Source organism: Hylobates moloch, unplaced genomic scaffold (genome assembly GCF_009828535.3).
Source record: "Hylobates moloch isolate HMO894 unplaced genomic scaffold, HMol_V3 SCAFFOLD_21, whole genome shotgun sequence".
NCBI classification, from domain to species: Eukaryota; Metazoa; Chordata; class Mammalia; order Primates; family Hylobatidae; genus Hylobates; species Hylobates moloch.
In genome coordinates, this window is record NW_026652296.1 from 26,013,625 (window position 1) to 26,037,805 (window position 24,181).

Sequence of the window (24,181 nt, forward strand, 5' to 3'; positions counted from 1 at the left end):
TGGGTTTTACATTTAAGTCTTTAATCCATTTTGAGTTAATTTTTGTAAGGATGGTGTAAGGAAGGGGTCCAGTTTCAATTTTCTGCATATGGCTAGCCAGTTCTCTCAGCACCATTTATTAAACAGGGAATCCTATTTAGTCATAACAGTCTCTCAGATCACAGCACAATCAAATTAGAACTCAAGATTAAGAAGTTCACTCATAACCACACAACTGTATGGAAATTGAACAACCTGCTCGTGAATGACTTTTGGGTAAATAATGAAATTAAGGCAGAAATGAAGAAGTTCTTTGAAACTAATGAGAACAAAGAGACAACATACCAGAATCTCTGGGACAGTGTTGAACAGTGTTAAGTGGGAAATTTATAGCACTAAATGCCCACATCAAAAAGCTAGAGAGATCTCAAGTTAACAACCTAACATCTCAACTAAAAGAACTGGAAAATGAAGAGCAAATAAACCCCAAAGCTAGCAAAAGATCAAGAAATAACCAAGAATAGAGCTAAATTGAAGGAGATAGAGACACGAAAAACCCTTCAAAAAATCAGTGAATCCAGAAGCTGGTTTTTTGAAAAAAAATTGATAGATCACTAGCTATAATAGACTGCTAGCAGGCCTAATAAAGAAGAAAGAAGAATTAAATAAACACAATCAGAAATGATAAGGGGGCTATCACCACTGACCCCACAGAAATACAAACAACCATAAAAGAATACTATAAACATCTCTATATACATAAACTAGAAAATCTAGAAGAAATGGATAAATTCCTGGACACATACACTCTGAACTGAACCAGGAAGACTGAACCAGGAAAAAATTGAATCTCTGAATATACCAATTAACAAGTTCCAAAATTGAGGCAGTAATAAATAGCCTACCAACCAAAGAAATTTCTTTAAAAATTATTTTTTTTTTGGAGGGAAGGCCAGCAATTTTTCATAGACTGACTTTCAATTTCTCTCTGGTTTTTTTTTTTAAGTACTGTGTAATGCCCATAGTATTGTTAAACTGACAATTCCTGTATCTGCCAGTAGAAGGTTTTCCAGATCTAGATACATAGTCTTCATGTCATGACCAATGACCTGTTTAGGGAGACTATCAAAGTCCAGGCTTTTTAGTTAGTCTCCTTTCTGGTTAAAGATTCTTTTGGAAAATGTTTCTTAGATTTTAAATTGTTTTCTTGCAGTTGTTCCAACTTTGGAATAGCTACTAAATAGTTATAGTTTTTTAGGCAGTCATCATTTTTCCTGCTAAGCAGCAACTTTTAAGCCCTAAAAATCTTCATTAGTTGTGTTTAATTACCTCTAAAGTTGATTAAAAATCTGTAAAATGCAGATGGCAATCAAATAAGGGCAGTGGTATTAATTTGAGATTTTCTGACTGCTGTTGTATCTTTTTTTTTTTTTTTAATTTAAAAAAAAATTGAGACATGGTCTCGCTGTTACCCAACCTGGTCTGGAACTCCTGGGCTCAAACAGCCCTCCTGCTTCTGCCTCCCAAAGTGCTAGGGATACAGGTATGAGCCACTGACCCTGGTGTTGTTTCTTAATCACCCAAATCAGTTTCATTGTAACAGTCATAGCACTAGAAAAGGATATAATTGCCAGAACACAAGGTGCTCTGCTCAAATTTGGAAGTATTTTTGCCATATTTACTTATAACAGGAATTTTTCCCCCAAGGATTGCTTAGGTTGGTTTTGGAAAGCCTTTGCTGCTGAAGTTTAGTCACTAGTAATTTTTTTATTTATTTATTTTTGAGACGAAGTCTTGCCCTTGTCCCCCAGGCTGGAGTGCAATGGCGCGATCGCCGCTCACTGCAGCCTCCGCCTCCCGGGTTCCAGTGATTCTCCTGCCTCAGCCTCCCAAGTAGCTGAGATTATAGGCGCCTGCCACCACGCCCGGCTAATTTTTGTATTTTCAGTAAAGACAGGGTTTCACCATGTTGGCCAGGCTGGTCTTGAACTCCTGACCTCAGGTGATCTGCCCGCCTCAGCCGCCTAAAGTGCTGGGATTACAGGCGTGAGCCACCTCACCCAGCCTATTTTATTTTTATTTTTAGAGACAAAAATGTTGCTATCACCCATACTGGAATGCAGTGGCACTGTCGTAGCTCACTGCTGCCTCAAACTCCTGGGTTTGAGGGATCCTCTCGCCTCAGCCTCCTGAGTAGCTGGGGCTATAGCCATGCACCACCACACCCAGTTAATTTTTTTGTTTTTTGTAGAGACAAGGTATCACTGTGTTGCCCAGGCTGGTCTTAAATTGCTGCCCTCAAGCCATCCACCATCCTCACTATTTAAAAAAGAAAAATTGGTTGGACATGGTAGCTCATGTCTGTAATCCCAGCACTTTGGGAGGCCAAGGTTGGAGGATCACCTGAGCCTAAGAGTTTGAGACCAGCCTGGGCAATATGGCAAGATGCAATCTCTACAAAAAAATTTAAAAATTAGCTGGGCACGGCGGTACACGCCTGTAATCCCAGCTGCTTGGGAAGCTGAGGCGAGAGGATCACTTGAGCCCAGGAGGTTGAGGCTGCAGTGAGCCACGTTTTTGCCACTGCATTCCAGCAACAGAGAAAGACCATGTCTCAAAAAAAAAATTTTTTTTTAAATGTTAAACAGTGTTTCAGTTACTTTTTTTCATTTATGCAAGGAATATAACCATATTACAGCAGTTTTGTATTTCCTAATGATTTGCAGCATATTTGGAAAATAGGAAAATAAAATGTATCAATGATCCTACCAACCTAATATAGTTGCTTTTTAGGGGATTAATTTTCTTATCCATCTTTTTTAAAGAAACTTGTAATTATAGTTACAAGTGTAAAGTAATAATTCGTAATACTTTAATAATATAAATAAGTGCCATAAATAAAAGGCCGGACACGTGCCATAAATAAGTGCCATAAATAAATAAAAGGTGGCTCATGTCTGTAATTCTAGCACTTTGGGAGGCCAAGATGAGTGGCTTGCCTGAGCTCAGAAGTTCAAGACCAGCCTGGGCAACATGGCAAAACCCCATCTCTACTAAAACTAAAAGAGATTAGCCAGGCATGGTGGTGCTTGTGTGTAGTCCCAGCTACTCAGGAGGCTGAGGCAGGAGAATTGCTTGAACCTGGGAGGTGAAGGTTGCAGTGAGCCGAGATCGTGCCACCGCAGTGCAGCCTGGGCAAAAAAGTGAGACTGTCTCAGTCAATCAATGTTGTATTATAGTTAAAATTATAAGGAATTATTTTATTAGAACATTTGTGGGAGGTTCTTAGGTTTCCATGCCATTTTTGCTTACCACAAATGCTGAAAATTAATGTTCATTCATTTACTTTTGGGTTAAGTATGTGATCTTCAATCCCCAAGCTAACAGAGGAAATGGCCACACTGTGTGATCTTTAATGCATGTACTCTTTGGTAAGCAGCATACCTGAAAATAGCAGAAAATGTAACTTCTTTGTATCTAAAATTTAGGAAGCAATTTAATTCTGTCCAGAACACAGTTCTTTACCTCCATAAAGATTACCTGTCCATATCAACCCCCCCCCCCCTTTTTTTTGTTTGTTCTTTTTTTTGAGATGGAGTCTCGCTCTCTTGCCCAGGCTAGAGTGCAGTGATGCGACCTCGGCTCACTTCAACGTCTACCCTCCTGGATTCAAGCAATTCTCCTGCCTCTGCCTCCCTAGTAGCTGGGATTACAGGCATACACCACCACGTCCAGCTTATTTTTGTGTTTTAGTAGCGACAGGATTTCATTATGTTGGCCAGGCTGGTGTCAAACTCCTGACCTCAAGTGATCTGCCCACCTTGGCCTCCCAAAGTGCTGGGATTACAGATGGAAGCCACTACGCCCAGCCCTTTCATATAAGAATTTTTAAGTGTTTATTTCAGAATCATTATTTTAAGCCATTCCACTGTTAATAACCCTTTAAAAGTTGTTTAAAATGGTTCATGAAAGACTTCAGAATTTTAGGTAATCATCCAGTTGCTATTAGTCAGGTCTGGTTGTGCTTTGTAGTTTGGAGAAAGGAGAAGGCTTTAGAAACCTTGGCTCCTTTTAAGCTTTTGTCAAGACAGAAGTAGGGGAAGTCTTGGGGAGCCCTTTGCTCCGTGGGGTCAACCAAAGACCTATAATTCTCAAAAAGTATGTGCTTGTTTTATTTTCTTGTGATCCTTTGTTCCCTTCTCCTGACATTCTAGCTTATAAAAAAGTAGCATATAACATAATAAATAGAATGTTAAATTTAAGACTAGTGTATTTTTATTTTTGGTAACTGTAAGAACTAATTGTTTTAGAACATCATAATTAAAATAGCTTATCTTCTCTGTAATTTCTTAATTTTTATAGTATCTTATTGTCAAATAAATTACAATTTTCATAGAACTATGAATTATACATTGTTGAATGCATAACTATGCATTGTAATGCTCTTTTGCATCTTCTCTTTTCAGAGGTTTTCTTATTGTCCTCTTGGCATATGCTTCTGGAATAATATTCACCATGGTTTTGGATGACCTTCCAAACTTAGAAGACATCTATACTTCCTTGTGTTCATCAACAATGGAAGACTCAGAGATGGATTTTGACTCTGGACTAGAAGATGATGACACAAAAAGTGATAGTATTTTGGAGGATTCCACAATTTTTGTGGCCTTCAAAGGAAATATAGATGATAAAGACTTCAAATGGAAATTAGATGCAATATTGAAAAATGTGCCCAATTTGTTACACATGGGTAATTTGCTTTAATTATTTTTTCTTCCTGTTACTGTTTTTGAAATGTTTGCCCTTCCGTGGTTATCTTGAGTTTTATAAAGCAAGTTTGCTAAATTGGGTCCAAAGGCTGAATTTAAGCACAGAGGTGGAATTTTAGGATTTTAAAAATATACATGTTTTCTTTCTTTTTAAGTACATAGAAGAACTGAACATAAAGTATTGCTTATTATGGAAATTGTTGAATAATCTTCTCTAGTGGATAAAAGTAATTCTCAAGACCCAAATTTATTTGTTTTTAACTCTCTGGTCTTCATTTTCCTTACCTGTAAATTGAAAAGGTTAAACTGAATCCTTAAGGACCCTTAAAGCTTAGAAAACTTATTATTCCATGAGTCTGCTTATAATGTACTTTAAATTTATTCCTTTAACTTTTATATCAGAAGTCACTAGCCGACAGCTTGCTGGATCCAGTCTGCAGCCATTTGTTATTTGGCCCACATTAGTGTTTGAGATTTAGTTTGTTTTCAGTGTTTAAGTTTCATTGCCAGTGCTTTAAAAATTGAGATATATTGCATGACAATCCAGATTTTTACATTTGTCTTTAAAAATAGGAAGATCTAATAACACTGAGTTCTCCCTCTTTACCAGATGGTACTAAGTAGCAGCTGCTTCTGAGAGCAGCCCCACTTCACCACAGTTCCCATCTGGCTTCTTCACACATTTAGATTACCTGTCCATATCTTACGGGCATTTGTGGTTTTGAATTTTGATTTAGATGTTCTCTATTCTAGTTAGCACAATTATCTAATCCCTTCAGACATAGTGGAAAGCCTAGATTTAGTCCTTTTATCACAAATCCTAAATTGATCAAGAGCTAATTAGCTTTCTTTTAAGGCTTGGGGGTTTTATCTTTTGAGATTTGTTATCTGGACGGAAGCTGTTGTTGTATAAGGTTCTCCATAGTTATGCGTTATTTAGCATACAATTAAGAATTTTTCATGTAGTTATCACCATTATTGTAACCATAATCATAGTTATATATTATAAAGGTCTAGCTGGGCCTGAAATTGTTCATTGCTCTTCATTAATTACCACATTTTTCTGTTGTTTACATATTGCTAACTCTATTTATGGCTTTCAAATAAATTACCAAATCTAGGTTAGGCACAGTAGTTCATGCCTGTAATCCCAGCACTTTGGGAGATTGAGTTGGGTGGATCACTTGAACCCAGGAGTTCAAGACCAGCCTGGACAATATAGAGAGACCTCATCTCTACAGAAAATACAAAAATTAGCTGGGCATGTTGGCGTGCGCCTGTAGTCCCAGCTACTCAAGAGGCTGAGGTGGGAGGATCACTTGAGCCCAGGGAGGTCAAAGCTGCAGTGAGCTCTAATAGTGCCCCTGCACTCCAGCCTGTGTGACAGAGTGAGACCCTGTCTAAAAAAATAAATAATAAAGGTGGGCGCAGTGGCTCATGCCTGTAATCCCAGCACTTTGGGAGGTCGAGGTGGGCGGATCACTTGAGGCCAGGAGTTTGAGACAAGCCCGGCCAACATGGTGAAACCTCACCTACTAAAAGTACAAAAATTAGCCAGGCGTGCTGGCAGGTGCCTGTAATCCCAGCTACTCGGGAGGCTGAGGCATTGCTTGAACCCGGGAGGTAGAGGTTGCAGTGAGCGGAGATCATGCCACTGCACTCCAGCCTGGATGACAAGAGTGAGACTCTGTCTCAAAAAAATAAAAATAAATAAAAAATAACCAACTCTAGATTTATGGTGCTGTCAGATTATATTCTTGGTCCAAAAAATATTTGAAGTCAAATCTCTCAAATATGGAAGTTCAAAAAGATTTTGATAAGATATAACTTATGAATATGGATTTTTCTGCAAGCATATTACAAGTGTTAATACCATAAGCAAATTTGATGTTTGTGTAGAATATGTACAAGATTCCAACACACTTCAGAGTGGGAAGAAGTCCTGCAGTGTCTGTGATTGGTGGAACCGGGATCCCCAAACTTCCTGCCTTTTGCTGTTTGGAGGCCTACGTGTAATGGAAAGGAAATTGCCCTGAGAATCAGAGCTGGGTTTTAATGTCATCTCTGATGCTACTAGTTAGCCACAGGATTCTGAGCAAATCACTTAGCCTTTCTGGGCCTTGGTTTCCTCTCCTGTAAAATAGTCTTGGACTAGATATTGTCTAATCTTTTCTAAATTCCTGTGATTGTGTTATATCATTCCTTTTAGCAAGTTTTCCCTTTTTTTTTTTTCCACATTACAACAAGTGAACTCCATGTCTGGAAAAGTTAACATTCAATGTACAATGGTTTAAGAGCTGGAAGAGGCTTTAGGCAACATGTAGGCACTTTCCTCTATCCATAGATATTTCTCATTTTGAGAAAGGATATTCCTCTATGACCGTTATCTCTTTTTTCCTTCTTTTCACAGGTGTTGAATGACCATTATCTTAATATTAGAATGTATAACTGAATGAAGGATACAGAAGATTCAGTTTAGCTGAGTTAATAACAAAAGAGAAAATTGTTTTGCCTGAGGTTGTTAAATAACTTTTTTTGTTTTTTATTTATTTTTTGAGGCAGTGTCTCACCCCATCACCCAGGCTGGAATGCAGTGGCATGATCTCAGCTCACTGCAGCCTTGATCTCCCAGGCTCAAGCAATTCTCACACCTCAGCTTCCCAAGTAGCTGGGACTACAGGTGCGCGCCACTGCACCTGGCTAATTTTCTGTTTGTTTTTTGTAGAGATGAGGTCTCACTATGTTGCCCAGGGTGATCTCAAACTCCTGAGCTCAAGTGATCTGCCCGTCTCGGCCTCCCTAAGTGCTGGGATTACGGACATGCGCCACTGCACCCAGCCAGATAACTTTTTTATCAGCTAACTGTGCCTGGGATTTGCTTTCCAACCTGTAAAATGTAACTACAATTAATAGTACCTCTTCAATTACTTAACTTTTTAAAAAAGTATTTTTTATTGTATAATACACATAACATAAAATTTACCATGTTAACCATTATTAAGTATACAGTTTAGTGGAAATTAAATGTACTCATAATGTTGTGCAACCATCACCACCATGTGTTGCCCTCTTTTCTCTTTTTTTTTTTTTTTTAAACGGAGTCTTGCTCTGTCGCCAAGGCTGGAGTGCAGTGGCGCGATCTCGGCTCTCTGCAAGCTCCGTCTCCCGGGTTCACACCATTCTCCTGCCTCAGCCTCCTGAGTAGCTGGGACTACAGGCGCCCGCCACCACGCCAGGCTAATTTTTTGTATTTTTTAGTAGAGATGGGGTTTCACCGTGTTAGCCAGGATGTAACTCTTTTCATCTTGTAAAATTAAACATCTCTGGCCAGGTGCAGTGGCTCGTACCTGTAATCCCAGCACTTTGGGAGGCCGAGGTGGGTGGATCACAAGGTCAAGAGATCGAGACCATCCTGGCCAACATGGTGAAACCCCGTCTCTACTAAAAATACAAAAATTAGCCGGGCATGGTGGTGGGTGCCTATAGTCCCAGCTACTCGGGAGGCTGAGGCAGGAGAATTGCTTGAAGCCGGGAGGCGGAGGTTGCAGTGAGCCGAGATTGCGCCACTGCACTCTAGCCTGGCGACAGATTGAGACTCCGTCTCAAAAAAAAAAAATTGAACATCTCTAACCATTAAATAACAACTCCCCATTTCCTCCTTGCTCCTAGTCCCTGGAAACCACCATTCTACTATCTGTTTCTAAGATTTTTGACTACTTCCTTCATATAAGTGGAATTTTGCCTTTTTGTGACTGGCTTATTTTGCTTAGCCTAAGATGCTCAAAGCCCATTCATGTTGCATAATGTGGCAGGATTTCCTTCCTTTTTAAGGCTTAATAATATTCCATCGTGGCCGGGCGCAGTGGCTCACGCCTGTAATCCCAGCACTTCGGGAGGCCGAGGTGGGTGATCATGAGGTCAGGAGATCAAGACCATCCTGGCCAACATGATGAGACCCTGTCTGTACTAAAAATACAAAAATTAGCTGGATGTGGTGGCATGCACCTGTAGTCCCAGCTCAGGATGCTGAGGCAGGATAATTGCTCGAACCCGGGAGGCGGAGGTTGCAGTGAGCCAAGATCATGCCACTGCACTCCAGCCTGGTGACAGAGCAAGATTCTATCTCAAATAATAATAATAATAATAATAATCCATTGTATGTATATACCATATTTTACTGATTCATTCCTCTGTCAGTAGACATTGGGTTGCTTCCACATCTTAGCTATTGTGGGTAATGCTGCTATGAATATGGTGTACAAATATCTCTTTGAGACTCTGCTTTCAGTTCATTTGAGTGTGTACTCCGAAGTAGAATTGCTGCATCATGTGGTAATTCTATTTTTAATTTTTTTTGAGAAACTGTTGTTTTCCATAGCAGCTTGTATCCTTTTACATTCCCACTGACAGTGCACAAGGGTTCCAGTTTCTTTTCTTTTTTTTTTTTTTGAGACAGAGTCTTGTTCTGTCACCCAGGCTGGAGTGCAGTAGTGCAATCTTGGCTCACAGCAACCTCCGCCTCCTGGGTTCAAGCAATTCTCCTGAGTAGCTGGGACTACAGGCGTGCACCACCATGCCTGGCTAATTTTTGTATTTTTAGTAGAGATGGGGTTTTGCCATGTTGGCCAGGCTGATCTTGAACTCCTGACCTCAAGTGATCCACCAGCCTCAGCCTCCCAAAGTGCTGGGATTATAGGTGTGAGCCACCGTACCCTGCGGGTTCTATTTCTCCATATCTTCACCAATGTTTATTTTCTGTGGTTTTGATAGTAGCCTTGGTAATGGTTGTGAGGTGGTATCTTATCATTATGATTTGCATTTCTCTGATGATTAGTTATGTCAAGCATTTTTTCATGTGCTTATTGGCCACCATTTGTGTATCTTTTCTGGAGAACTGTCCTTTACCTTTTTTTTTTTTTTTTTTTGAGACGGAGTCTCACTTTGTTGCCCAGGCTGGAGTGCAGTGGCGCAGTCTTGACTCACCACAACCTCTGCTTCCCAGGTTCAAAAAATTCTCCTGCCTCAGCCTCCCGAGTAGCTGGGACTACAGGTGCATGCCACCATGCCCAGCAAATTTTTATATTTTTAGTAGAGATGGGGTTTCATTATGTTGGCTGGGCTAGTCTTGAACTCCTGACCTCGTGATCCGCCTGCCTCGGCCTCCCGAAGTGCTGGGATTATAGGCATGAGCCTATAATCCTATATTATTATTATAGGCATGAGCCTATTCTATTAATTTAAACTTAACCTCTCTCTTCTCCATCTTATTGCTTTCCATTTATTCATTGCCTGTGGTGTGCCAGGTACTATGCTAGATTTTTTGCATATATTATCTAATTTTGTACTCAAAAATCATATGAAGTAGTTTTTTCATAGTTTTAGAAAAGAAAAAGATAAGTTTCAGAAAGGTTAAATAGCTCGTTCATGGTCCCCCAGGTGCTAAGTGGCAAAGCCAGGATTAGATTTGAGTCTGTAGGTCCAAAGCCTATGCTCTGTTAGCTATTCCAAGCTGGTGCTCCACCTTATTCTTTTGCTCTTTTGGTTTGTTTTTTAATTCCATCTCCTCTGGTGGCTAAAAGATTATTAATATAATTCTTTTTCTTTCACAATCAAGAGTCCAGCAAGCTAAAAGTACAGAAGGTGGAGCCCTGGAACAGCGTGCGTGTGACATTCAACATCCCCCGGGAAGCAGCAGAGCGGCTACGGATCCTTGCTCAGAGCAACAACCAGCAGCTTCGGGATTTAGGGATTCTCTCCGTTCAGATTGAAGGTCTTTTACTTTGCCATGTGCCCATCTAGACCAGAATCATTACAGCAGTAGAATATAGCATTATTTTCTATGCTGCTTTGTCTGTTCCTCTGCTTTTGTGTTTCAGAATGCCAAGCGACTCATGTAACTTGTATTTTACTTTGCAGCACCTTAGGATGAAGAGGGACTGACTGAGGTTATTGCTGGGTCCTGATGGTCTTTAGCATCTGTAGCCTTGGACTCCATTCCTTTGGCTAATTTTGACCATCAGTCTTTCAGACTTTGATTTTACTGGCATCCTGACTAGGAATTGATTTGTCTTATTTATTTATTTAGTTGTGTGGTTTTCTTTGTTATTGTTGTTGTTTTTAGAGACAGTGTCTTTCTGTGTTGCCCAGGCTGGACTCAAACTCTTGGCCTCAGATGATCCTCCCATCTCAGCCTCCTGAGTAGCTGGGACTACACCTGTACCACTGCACCCAGCTTAACATATAATTTAATTTGCTTCCTTCCTTCCACCAAATAAACTTTAGTATTTTCTTTATTCATCTAACAGATTATGAAGCCTTCAACAGTCCTTTCCTTTTGTAGCAGTGTTCATTTTCTTTTCTTTTTTTTTTTCTTTTTTTTTTTTTTTTTTGAGACAGAGTCCCAGGATGGAGTGTAGTTGCGTGATCTCAGCTCACTGCAACCTCCATCTCCCAGGTTCAAGTGATTCTCCTGCTTCAGCCTCCCGAGTAGCTGGGATTACAGGCATGTACCACCATGCCCAGCTAATTTTTGTATTTTTAGTAGAGATGGGATTTCACCATCTTGGCCAGGCTGGTCTCAAACTTCTGACCTCAGGTGATCCACCTTCTTCAGCCTCCCAAAGTGCTGGGATTACAGGCCATCACGCTGGCCCGCAGTGTTCATTTTCAATATTTTTACCAGAATGATCTTTTTCAAAATGAGAATTGGATGAGCACGTGCATGTGCACACACACACACACACACACCCCTATACCCCTATACCCCTACACCCCTAGATTAAAATCCTGCTATCTCTTGGTATTATTCAAAGAATGAAGACCAAACTCCTTACCATGACCTCAGGCCTTGCATGGTCTCACCTCTACCTTCCTCATCCAGCCTTATCTTGTATAACTTTCCTCCCTTGCCCCCTGTGTTTCAGCTTCTTAGCTCTCTCTTCCTCCTGCCACAGGTCCTTTGCATTGATGTCTTCTCTAAATGAAATACTGTTCCCTACCAGCCCCTCTTCCCCTAGTTCATGTCTGCTCAGCCTTCAAGTATCAGCTTAAATCTTGAGGATGTATTTTCTGAACTCCTTTGGCAAGTCAGAGTCCTTTGCTGTGTGCTCTCACAAAAGTTTGTTTCTCTCCCTCGGATCATTTATCTCACACTTTCATTAGAGCAATTATTTGATTATTGTTTTATCCCCGTAGACTATAAGCTTTAGCATTTGGAATACAATGATAAATATTGTCCTTACTGTTATAAACTCAGAAGAGCTTATAACTTTAGTAAGGAAGACAAACCTGTGAGAGATGTAAGTACCTACCATGTGTGGGGGAGCTCTTTGGAAGCTCAGTGAACTAGAACCCTCTCTTCCCCTCCTGTGTTGATACAACCAGGTGACAACCAGCAATTCCAGCTTTCCCTTCCACTGAAGTCCAGGTCCTCCTGGCCCTGTGTTTACGTAGAACCTAAATGCTCCATGAAACCTCAGCAGCCGAGGTCATCATTTTGTTTATAGGAGTGAGACACATTTTATGCAGTCTAGCATTGTAGGTTGCTGTGCCCTCAAAGGGGCAATACCAACAAACAAATTATTTAGAAAGGGTTATATGTAGATTGAGAAATGGGATAAATTTCACCATTTGATAAATGAGAAAATAGTGGCTTAAGCAATACCACTTTAATTTGAAAAATGTGGAACTACCTAAAAGGATCCAGAAAAGTGCAATTAATTCACAGCAATCTGTAGGATGAACTATTAGGAAAAGTGGACGTCAAACAACTATTGGATAAAATAACAATATGTGGGCTGTTTATACTTTAAGGAATACATAAGTGGTTTCTTTAAAACCCCACATGTTTTGTGGTCTCTGTTAACCTATTTAAAGGCTTCAAACCCTTAATTGATAGTGTTTTTCACTGGAGAAAGAAGTACCAGTTTTATTTCTTAAGCAGACCTACTTCCTAAAAGGATAAAATGCTGGTTCTCCCTTAACGTTATAGCCATAAATTCAAACATGAGTACTAGCAAGGAAGCAAATAGATAACATATTTTAAGAAATTATGAAATTCACATATGACAATGATTATCACAATATAGAAAGAGTTCTTTAACTTTTAGGCTACATGTGTGTCCCAGATGATCTCTGTTCCCACACTCCTGGGAATTCAGCAGGAGTGAAAGTGATGGCAGCAGCTATTGCTTTTGTGGAACTGGGCTGTTGATTTTGTAAGTTGTAAGAAGGAATGTTGGCCAGCCACAGTGGCTCACACCTGTAATCCCAACACTTTGGGAGGCCGAGGTGGGTGGATCACTTGAGGGCAGGAGTTTCAGACAAGCCTGGGCAACATAGTGAAACCCCGTCTCTACTAAAAATATAAAAATTAGCCAAGCATGGTGGGGTGTGCCTATAGTCCCAGCTACTCGGGAGGCTAAGGCAGGAGAATTGCTTGAACCCAGGAGGTGGGGTTTTGGTGAGCCGAGATCACACCACTGCACTCCAGCCTGGGTGACAAGAGCAAAATTTTCCTGGGTGGAGGTTGCGGTGAGCCGAGATCACGTCACTGCACTCCAGCCTGGGCGACAAGAGCAAAATTTTGTCTCAAAACAACAACAACAACAAAAAAGAAGGAATGAAGGAATGTTGCCACTATCGTGTCTGCTGCAAGGCTTGAGGGACAGGTGCTCCCGACAGTCCATTCTCCATTGACGAATACTCCCTGTACCCTTCCTTTTTTAAATTTTGGCCAGGGAATTGGGGAAACATCTTTTTTGAGGACATTTTGTGCCCCCTCTGTAAATTTATGGTGATCTAAAGCAGTAGTCTGCTAACTTTTTCTGTAAAGGGCCAAGAATAAATATTTTTGGCTTTGCAGGCCATAAGATCTCAACTCAACAAGTACTCAGTTCCGTCTTGTAGGGCAAAAACAGCCATAGGTGATATGTAAACAAGTAAACATGGCAGGATTTCAGTAACACTTTATTTAAATAAACATGCAGTGGGCTGCATTTGGCCCACAGGACGTAGTTTGTGGACCCCTAATTGGCAAGTTTGGGAGCCAGTAGTGTTCTCTTTGACACGAATTAGCATATATGCAGTTGGCAAATAGGGGAATGATAGCAGTATAATGTGGAAATTCTGTTTATTAATATGTGATTTTTTTTCTTAGGTAAGAGGAGCTGGAATAGTAGAAATAGAATTATAATTATCAACAAGAAAAAGCTTTTCACTCAGCTGTTGCATGTGTGGGAGTCTTTTCAGCTCTATTAAAATTAAGAATGAGAGTGTATATTTGTGTGCCTTCCTGACGTGCATCCCCCAGCCTTGTGTGGCTCTCAGCTCATGACAGGTTGCATTTCTTCCTGTGCCTACCTTAATGGCAGCCCCACCGGCTCAGAACTCCACTACATCTGCATTATCTCAGCACCTTTAACCAGGCATTTCCGCTTCATTTTTTCTGGTATTTTGCCTCCACCAGTTACTGTTTTTATTAGAGCTCTGGTTACAAAGTCTCATAGGTTTTCAGTTTGCCCTAACCCTGTTATTGTCAGTATGAGATTTGATAAATGTGAGGTTTTCCAGGAATTAATTTGTCATATAGAAAAATGTCTATAATTCTTTGTAAGGTTATAAGATGACCATTTATATTTAATAAATAGCTAATGAGCACCTGCCACGTACCAGGCACTATTTTATGTATAAATGATATAGATGGTCATGTAATTTATCATCTAAATTAGGACACTTTTCTTTCTTTTTTTTTTTTTGAGACAAAGTCTCACTGTGTTGCCTGGGTTGGAGTGCAGTGGTACAAACACAACTTACTGTAGCCTCAGCCTCCTGGGCTCAAGCAATCCTCCCACCTCAGCCTCCTGAGTAGCTAGGACCACAGGTGCGTGCCACCACGGACCTGACTAATTTTTCATAGAGACAGGGTCTCACCATGTCGCTAGTCTTGAACTCCTGGTCTGAAGCAATCCTCCCACCTTGGCCTCCCGAAGTGCTGGGATTAACAAATGTGAGTCACCATGCCCAGCCTAAATTAGGACACTTCTGAAAGTGAAAGAGAATGCTATTAATTATGCTGGAACAACAGATGTGAAGGAACAAGGACAGACTTGTAATTAACCCTGTATAGTGATGGGGGAGGCAAGCAAGAAAACGAGTGAGTGAATGATTACATGGAATGTGCTCTGCAGAAATAAAAGATGTTCTGATAAAAGTTACCTAACCTTGGATAAGATGGTTGGTAGAGGCCTTTTTGGGCATGTGACACTTAAGATTACATGAAAATTGAGAAGCTAGCTATGCGAAGAGTGCAGAGAACTGTTTTAGGCAGAGGAAACCACATGAGCAAAGGCCTTGGGGTGAGAAGCAGCCTTGTGTGCCTAAGAAACCAAAAGGAAACACTGGGGCTGAATCCTTGCTATTGAAGGAGAAAAATAGCATGAGATGAGTTTAAAGAGGTAGACAGGGCTAAATATGGGCAGTCCAATATTGGTAGCCACAGACTGTATGTTGCTTTTGGGCACTGAAAATGTGGCTAGTTAAAACTGACATGCGCTGTGAGTATAAAATACATATTGCATTTTGAAGATTTGGTATTCCCCAAAGGAATGTAAAATATCTCAATAATTCTTATATTGGCCGGGCTGAGTGGCTCACACCTGTAATCCCAGCACTTTGGAAGGCTGAGGCCAGGAGGATTGCTTGAGCGCAGGAGTTTGAGACCAGCCTGAGCAATATAGTGACACCCTGTCTCTACAAAAAAATTAAAACTGAAAAAAATTAGCCAGGCATGTTGGCATATTCCTGTAGTCCCAGCTACTTGGGAAGCTGATGTGGGAGGATCACTTAAGCCCAGTTAGGTCAATGCTGTGGTGAACTGTGATCTCACCAATGCACTCCAGCCTGAGCAACAGAGAGACCCTGTTTCAAAAAATAATAATAATTTTTACATTAATTACATGTTGAAATAATACATTGAATGTATTAAGTGAAATAAATGATAATTTCATCTGTTTCTTACTGTGGCTTCTAGAAAATTTTAAATTGTATATGTGGCTCATATTATATTTCTGTTGAACAACACTTGGCTAGGTAGATAATTTGAGGCCTTGTATAGGCTTTTAAGAAGTTTGGCCTGGCCGGGCACGGTGGCTCATGCCTGTAATCCCAGCACTTTGGGAGGCCAAGACGGGCGGATTGCGTGAGGTCAGGAGTTCAAGACCATCCTGCCCAACATGGTGAAGCCCCATCTCTACTAAAAATACAAAAATTAGCCGGGCGTGGTGGCAAGCACCTGTAATCCCAGCTACTCGGGAGGCTGAGGCAGGAGAATCGCTTGAACCCGGAGGCGGAGGTTGCAGTGATCTGAGATCGTGCCATTGCACTCCAGCCTAGGCAACAGTGCAAGACTCCAGCTCAAAAAAAAAAAAAGAAGAAGAAGTTTGGCTTTTATTTCTAAAATAGTGGGAAGCAATGGACCTGTTTTAAGCAGAGGAATGATACGAACTGATGTCCTTTTCCAGAACAACATTCTTTCTACTTAGAATAGCTTAACAAATTTTGTATATTAATAGTTCCTTTCCTTTAGTGGAAACCCCCATGACCTGTATTCTCCTTCTCTTTTACGCCTGACTTCTAGAGGCAAGCTAGAGCATCTAGTAGCTCCCAGTGTTTCCTTCCTTTTTGGTAGGATGTTTGTTCCCTGTGACCAGTAAACCTCCCTGGTTAAAATAGACATAGAAGGTTGACCTAGGCCAGGCACGGTGGCTCACGCCTGTAATCCCAGCACTTTGGGCGGATCACAAGGTCAGAAGATCGAGACCATCCTGGTAAACATGGTGAAACCCAATCTCTACTAAAAATACAAAAATTAGCTGGGTGTGTTGGCACGCGCCTGTAATCCCAGCTACTCGGGAGACTGAGGCAGGAGAATCGCTTGAACCTGGGAGGTGGAGATGGCAGTGAGCCAAGATCGTACCACTGCACTTCAGCCTGGCGACAGAGCGAGACTCCATCTCAAAAAAAAAAAAAAAAAAGGGAAGGCTGACCTAGATCAGTGACAGGACAGAGGAAACTGCCATACCTCATTAACTTTCTGCTTTACCATCTGACCCTGTGAATCAGAACCCTACAGTATAGAAGGACTTGGGTGAGTGCAGCCTTTCAGCTCAGCAGCCACAGACTAGCTATATTTTAACTCTCCACAAGGTGGTGCTCTCATAATAACAGTAGTCAAAATTTTGGATTAAGTGCAAGAAACATTCTGTTGCTTGTTTCAGAGACCTTTTTATCATTGGACCAAGTAAGATTTAAGTTGCCTCTAAGTTTAGAGTCTACTTAATTGGAACACTTCTAGTAACATTACCTATGAGGGTACCGTGAAGCTCAAATAAGATAAAAATCCTATACAGGCTGGGTGCAGTGGCTCACGCCTGTAATCCCAACACTTTGGGAGGCCGAGGTGGGTGGATCACATGAGGTCAGGAGTTCGAGACCAGCCTGGCCAACGTAGTGAAACCCCATCTCTACTAAAAATGCAAAAATTAGCTGGGCGTGCTGGTGGGTGCCTGTAATCCCAGCTACTCGGGAGGCTGAGGTAGGAGAATCCCTTGAACCCAGGAGACGAAGGTTGCAGTGAGCCGAGATCACGCCACTGCACTCTAGCCTGAGCGACAGAGCAAGACTCCGTCTCAAAAACAAACAAACAAACAAAAATCCTATACATACCTGGACATAGTGATGTGCGCCTGTGGTCCCAGCAACTCAGGAGGCTGAGGCAGGAGGACCCCTTGGGCCCAGGAATTTAAGGTGGTGGTGAGCTGTATGACTGTGCCACTGCACTGCAGCCTGGGTGACAAAGTGAGACCCCCATCTCAAAAAACAAAAACCTATAAAAATATTGGTCCTGTCATTAGGTGTCTCAGAAAGTAGATTTGTAGCAACCTATCTCCTCTTCATTGCATGATTTTTTTCCTGCTGGAAATATGTTTATATTGCAGTTATTGAATGGAATTGGTATTTTGTTCACAAGTGTTAGTGTCCCCGCAGCAGTATAGGTTCTTTCTTCATTAAACCTACTTATATTTAATATCTACCTTCTGATCATAAATTACCAAAAGGAAGTCTAGGATTTTGAGAGTTTTTGAGAACATTTTCTTCCATAACACACACACACACCCCCCCCACACACAATTGGTAAGATGGTTGAAAATAAATATTCAGAGTTCCAGGATCTCTTGATACTAAGCATCATTCATGGTCACCCTGCTTCCCTATTACAAGTAAGAATTGGTTATATCTCCTTGTGCTTCATGAAACCTGCTTAGATGGGTTGAAGAAAGACCCATCTACATTGAACCCACCATTTTTCTGGTGGTAAACTAACCATAATTCTTCAAAAGCACAGAAAACTAAAGCACTTATATAGCTGTCTATAAACAAAATTTGCATTTTATTCTAATGATTTCCATTTTATCACTTGACTGTCATTTTCAGGGGAAGGTGCTATTAACCTGGCTTTGGCTCAGAACCGAAGCCAAGATGTGAGAATGAATGGACCCATGGGAGCTGGAAATTCAGTTAGGATGGAGGCGGGATTTCCTGTGGCAAGTGGTCCAGGTAAGACCTCCCACTCAATTGTATGACATTTTACTAGTTTCCTTTTTTGGCTTATTTGATCATTTGAGCCCTGCAAGATAGATGGGGGTTCATGGCATACTTACATCTCTGCTGAATCAGGAAAACTAGACATGAGTCATTCCCGGAGGCTAGGGGTCACAGCATGAAGCATCTTTGCAATCTTTTGGTTTCATGCTTAAAGGTTGATGAACACTGAGCCATGCAGCAAACATTTATTGACTTCCTGTTGTGTGACAGGACCTGTGCTGTTGGAAATAGAAATGAATGAGACATTTTCTACCCTCATTATTTTAATAGTACAATGGAGAATGTAGCTTTCCAACTCCCACTTTCTCTGAGGCGGAGAATATCTGTGAATTGAGTTCTTGTGTGCTTATGTAGAATCTGAAGATGTATCTGGGAGAATATGTGTTTTTATGTGTTTAGAATTTGAGAGAGTTATAAATTGCTTCCTTTTCTAGTAATCCTGAAATTTCTTCTTCAGAGATTGAACTCAATATTCTGAGATTGAATCTCAGAATATTAGAATTGAGTTGGCTGTCATTTAAAGCTGAGGAAGCTGTGGAACTCACATAAAGGAAGTGATTTGCCCAGGGTCAAGGAGCGATAAACTAGTATCACAGATCTTCTGACTCCCACTTCAGTGCTTTTTTCACTGCACTAGTGGCTTTCAAATTTTTTCAGCTGCAGGACCCTTTATTCAAATAAAATAAAAGCACAGCTGCTATGGTTGAAGCAGAGTAAGAACCTGCTTACCGAGTCATTCCCCTCCCACTCTACCAGAGTAGCTGTTGGAGAAATGCAGCAGTATAGAGGAGCTCAATTTATAAGATGCTAGTCTTGGCCGGGCACGATTGCTCATGCCTGTAGTCTCAGCACTTTGGGAGGCTGAGGCGGTTGGATCACCTGAGGTCAGGAGTTCGAGACCAGCCTGGCCAAGATGGTGAAACCCCATCTCTACTAAAAATACAAAAATTAGCTAGGTGTGGTGGCAGTCGCCTGTAATCCCAGCTACTTGGGAAGCTGAGGCAGGAGAATCACTTGAACCTGGGAGACGGAGGTTGCAGTGAGCCGAGATCGCACCCTGCACTCCAGCCTGGGCAACAGAGTGAGACTCTGTCTCAAAACAAAACAAAATGCTATTCTGAACTGTAGCTAATGAATTGATCATAGAATTGGAACTAGGTTTTTATTCTGGTACTACCGTTTACTGGTTACCTCAAGCTAGTTATTGTACTTCCCCAAGCAATACTTTCTTCACATATAAAATGAAATAATAATACCTACCATCTTTTGAGCTCATGCTTGAAGGTAGAAGAGCCCTGAGCAGTGTAGCAAACATTTCCTAAGTTCTTGTTAGGACTTAGGAAGATATATATGTCAGGACCTGTGCTGTTGGGCTGTTGTGGAATACCATAAAATAGATGTAAAATATCCAACCTGGTATTGTTTACATAGATGTAGTTCCCCACAGAAGTCTGAGCATTTGGTGTTAAGGTAGCTTTATGAGAAATGGTAGATGACACTGTTGCCACCACTGGAAGGACATGGGCCAGAAGCAGAGTGGGAAAAGCCTAGCCAAGTTAGATATAGTTAATGAAAGAATGAATAAACCTGGGACGAGCATCAGGAAATCTGGGTTCTAGTCTCAACTCTTGGCCAAAGGACTTCAGTAAATACTGACCCTAGTTGCCTATAAACATCTTTAATTATGTTCTGGAAACAATGCTAGAGATCCTTTCTAGGCTTAAAATGTTAAGACTCCACTTAATTGTTATTAGTACCCTAATTACAAGCTCTCTTAGGCTAGTATCTGGCAAATAGCAAGCATGTTTACTAAGTATCTCTAAGAAGTGCATGTAAATTATAGTGCTTTTTTTTTTGAGACAGGGTCAAGTGTTCCTCCTGTCTCAGCCCTGCAGTAGCTGGGACTACAGGCGTGCGCTACCACACCCAGCTTTGTTTTGTTTTGTTTTGTTTTGTTTTGTTTTTTGTAGAGACAGGGTTTTGCCATGTTGACCAGGCTGGTTGAACTCCTGGGCTCAAGTGATCTGCCCACCTCAGCCTCCCAAAGTGCTGGGATTACAGGCATGAACTGAGCCACCGTACCCAGCCAATTATGGTGCTATAGTTGATTATCAACCTAGGAAACTGAGAAGCTTTAGGTTGAAATCAGGTTAGATTGGTATTTAATGAAGGACTCAGATTGTGATAATGTATATAGTATAAAGTTTCAGGAATAATCAATTAGTAATGACCTGTAGTAACAGTAACATTTTAACCCCCAAGATATCTCTCTTTACTGCCAAGCGTATTTTAGGATTGCTTTTCTCTGTTGTCTATTGAGACTTGAAGGATGCAAACAAGGTTTAATATTAGGTTAAACTGAACAGCTAAATTTTTCTAGGGAAAGAGACCTTAAATCCCCTCTAAAACAATAATAAGTAACTTTAGAATTGTGTATCTACAACAGTTGATTTTTCAATTATTCTTAGTACTACTTTCTTCCCTTAGCATGGGCAACAGAAAGTTAGCTAATAAGCAAGAGTCTTTTGCAACTAAAACTAAATCCATAGCCTGTTTTTTTTTTCATAGCCTTATAGAATTCCAAGATTTGTGGGGATAATATAGTAGTCATTTAATTCAAGTTTCCCAGCTTCAACACTATTGATATGTGGGGCCAATAATTTTTTGCTGTGGGAGGCTGTCCTGTGTGTTGTGGGATGTTTAGTAGCATCCCTGGCTTCTACCCACCAGATGCCAGTAGCACCACTACTTCCCTGCATTTGTGCCACCTAAAAATGTCTCCAGACATTACCAAATGTCCCCTGGGGGACAAAATTTCCCCTAGGTGAGAACCTTGGATCTTGTGCAGATTCCCATCTAGTACTGGAATGCATGTTATAGTGTCACTATTGGACATGTAGTCAGCATATACTTGAAATTTTCTGGGATTAGGAAGCTCATGATGGACCAAGAAAACCTGTTTCTTTTTTTTTTTTTTTTTTTTGAGACGGACTCTCACTCTGTCGCGTAGGCTGGAGTGCAGTGGCACGATCTCGGCTCACTGCAAGCTCTGCCTCCCAGGTTCACGCCATTCTCCTGCCTCAGCCTCCCAAGTAGCTGGGACTACAGGCGACCGCCACCATGCCTGGCTAATTTTTTTTTTTTTATTATTTTTAGTAGAGATGAGGTTTCACCATGTTAGCCAGGATGGTCTCGATCTCCTGACCTCGTGATCCGCCTGCCTCGACCTCCCAAAGTGCTGGGATTACAGGCGTGAGCCATCACGCCCAGCCAAAAACCTGTTTCTTATCTCATGAGACTTTTCTCTTTTTTTTTTTTTTTCTTGTGAAGCAGTCTCACTCCATCACCCAGGCTGGCGTACAGTGGCGTGATCTCAGCTCACTGCAACCTCCACCTCCTGGTTTCAAGCGATCTCTCACCTCAGCCTCGCGAGTGACAGGTGCCACTACGCCTGGCTAATTGGCTAATTTTTGTATTTTTAATAGAGATGGGGTTTCACCATGTTGGCCAGGCTGGTCTCAAACTCCTGCTCTCAGGTGATCCACCCGCCTGGGCCTCACAAAGTGCTGGGATTACAGGCGTGAGCCACTGCACCAAGCCCTCATGAGAGCTTTCTTAACTGTCTAACTACCATCTTTAAAAAACCAGGTGCGATTCCTCAGAAACAAATCCAGTTTCAACAGATAAACATTAGCCTAACTGTCCTCTCCAACTACAAAACTTAAAATATAACTTTTTTTTTTTTTTGAGACAGAGTCTTTCTCTGTCACCCAAGCTGGAGTGCAGTTGCGCAATCTTGGCTCACTGCAAGCTCTGCCTCCCAAGTTCAAGCAATTCTCTGCCTGCCTCACCCTCCCTAGTAGCTGGGATTACAGGTGCCCACCACCATGTCTGGCTAATTTTTGTATTTTTAGTAGTTTCACTGTCTTGGCCAGGCTGGTCTCGAACTCCTGACCTCAAGTGATCCACACGCCTCAGCCTCCCAAAGTGCTGGAATTACAGGCGTGAGCCACCATGCCTGGCCTATAACATTTAATATGTAGCTGGGTGGCCGGGCGCGGTGGCTTACGCCGGTAATCCCAGCACTTTGGGAGGCCGAGGTGGGCAGATCACAAGGTCAGGAGATGGAGACCATCCTGGCTAACATGGTGAAACCCTGTCTCTACTAAAAATACAAAAAATTAGTCGGATGTGGTGGCGGGCGCCTGTAGTCCCAGCTGCTTGGGAGGCTGAGGCAGGACAATGGTGTGAACCTGGGAGGCGGAGCTTGCAGTGAGCCGAGATCGGGTCACTGCACTCCAGCCTGGGTGACATAGCAAAACTCCCTCTCAAAAAAACAAACGAAAAAAAATGTAGCTGGGCTTGGAAGCAGAGGGGTGGGGAAAGTAGAGGAACTCCCTAGGGCAAAAAAAAAAAAATGTCAAAGGTGAATATTTAAATGGCAGTAAACAAATGAGATTCTACAGGGTCCAAAGCATTTGGGGTTTTTTTTTTGTTTTTTTTTGTTTTTTGTTTTTTGTTTTTTTTCCGAGACGGAGTCTCGCTCTGTCGCCCAGGCTGCAGTGCAGTGGCGTGATCTCAGCTCACTGCAAGCTCCGCCTCCGGGGTTCACGCCATTCTCCTGCCTCAGCCTCCTGAGTAGCTGGAACTACAGGCGCCCGCCACTACCTACGCCCGGCTAATTTTTTGTATTTTTAGTAGAGACAGGGTTTCACCGTGTTAGCCAGGATGGTCACGATCTCCTGACCTAATGATCTGCCCGCCTCGGCCTCCCAAAGTGCTGGGATTACAGGCTTGAGCCCGCGCCTGGCCAGCATTTGGGTTTTAATGGCCAGGAAGGGATAGAAGATAAAGCCTTGGGTCAACAGGAAGAAGCAAGGTAGAATTCAGAATTCCTCATGAAGCCAGAATTTTCAGTGAAAGATAGATTAGGAAAATGTCACCCTCTGGCATAGGGAAATTAATGGGAAATTTGTCTATGTTCGCCGGGGCTCTAGACGTTAGATGGGAGAATGGGTGTTGTGGAATTGTCTTCTCTACCCTCTTGCATTTTGGACATTTAATATGTTAGTGAATACCCATTAATAGCCAGGCTAAGTCATTAACATTAGGTAGGTCTAGACTGGTGATAACTGTTGAAGCTGTGGAGGGGCATATTTTCTCAACCCAAGTCATTGCATACTTCTAGTTAAAGCCTGATATAAATGAGCTTATATTCTGAATTTATACAATTTAGGATTAGATTCCCTCCCTCTAGAATTTTAGGTAATAGGAATATCAGAGTATTAACAATTATGAAAATCATAAGAAAACAAGACACTATCAAAACATAAGGAGAGATGGGGGGAACAGAACTTACAGAAATTTAAAAATCATCAAAGTGGATAACTTATTCAGCAAATTAGAAATAGCTGGATTGAAAGGTGAATTTGAATAAATCACTCAGGATGCGCAGAGAAAAATAAAGAGATGGAAATATGAAAGAGGTCAAGAGACAAGAAGAATAAAATGAGAAGGTTTAACATATGTTTGAAAAGAGTTCCTGAAGAAGATAAAGAAATTGAGGAGGGATGACAGTCAAAGAGAGAATGGCTAAAATTTTTCCAGAATGGATGAAAGATGTAAGTCCTCAGATTCAGAAGCCCAGTAATCCTGAGCACTACAAAATAAAAATAAATCTACATCTAGGCACAATATTTTAAGACTACAGAACATTGAAAAACAGAATGTTAAAAGCAACCCAAAAGAAAAGACCGATTATTTACAAAGGA

General features: G+C 41.4%; 1 protein-coding gene across 5 annotated transcripts in view; it reads left to right on the forward strand.

The window, feature by feature from the left end:
* The window catches only part of NCOA6 (nuclear receptor coactivator 6), a 114,375-nt gene that overhangs the window by 41,819 nt on the left and 48,375 nt on the right, over positions 1–24,181 (forward strand). For all 5 annotated transcript variants that reach the window (XM_032143249.2, XM_058433268.1, XM_032143251.2 and 2 more), the window contains 3 exons: positions 4,446–4,729; positions 10,363–10,518; positions 18,240–18,362. In XM_032143249.2, the coding sequence (XP_031999140.1) occupies positions 4,495–4,729; positions 10,363–10,518; positions 18,240–18,362 (514 nt within the window). In that variant the 5' untranslated portion in view covers positions 4,446–4,494. The remainder of the gene's footprint in view (positions 1–4,445; positions 4,730–10,362; positions 10,519–18,239; positions 18,363–24,181) is intronic.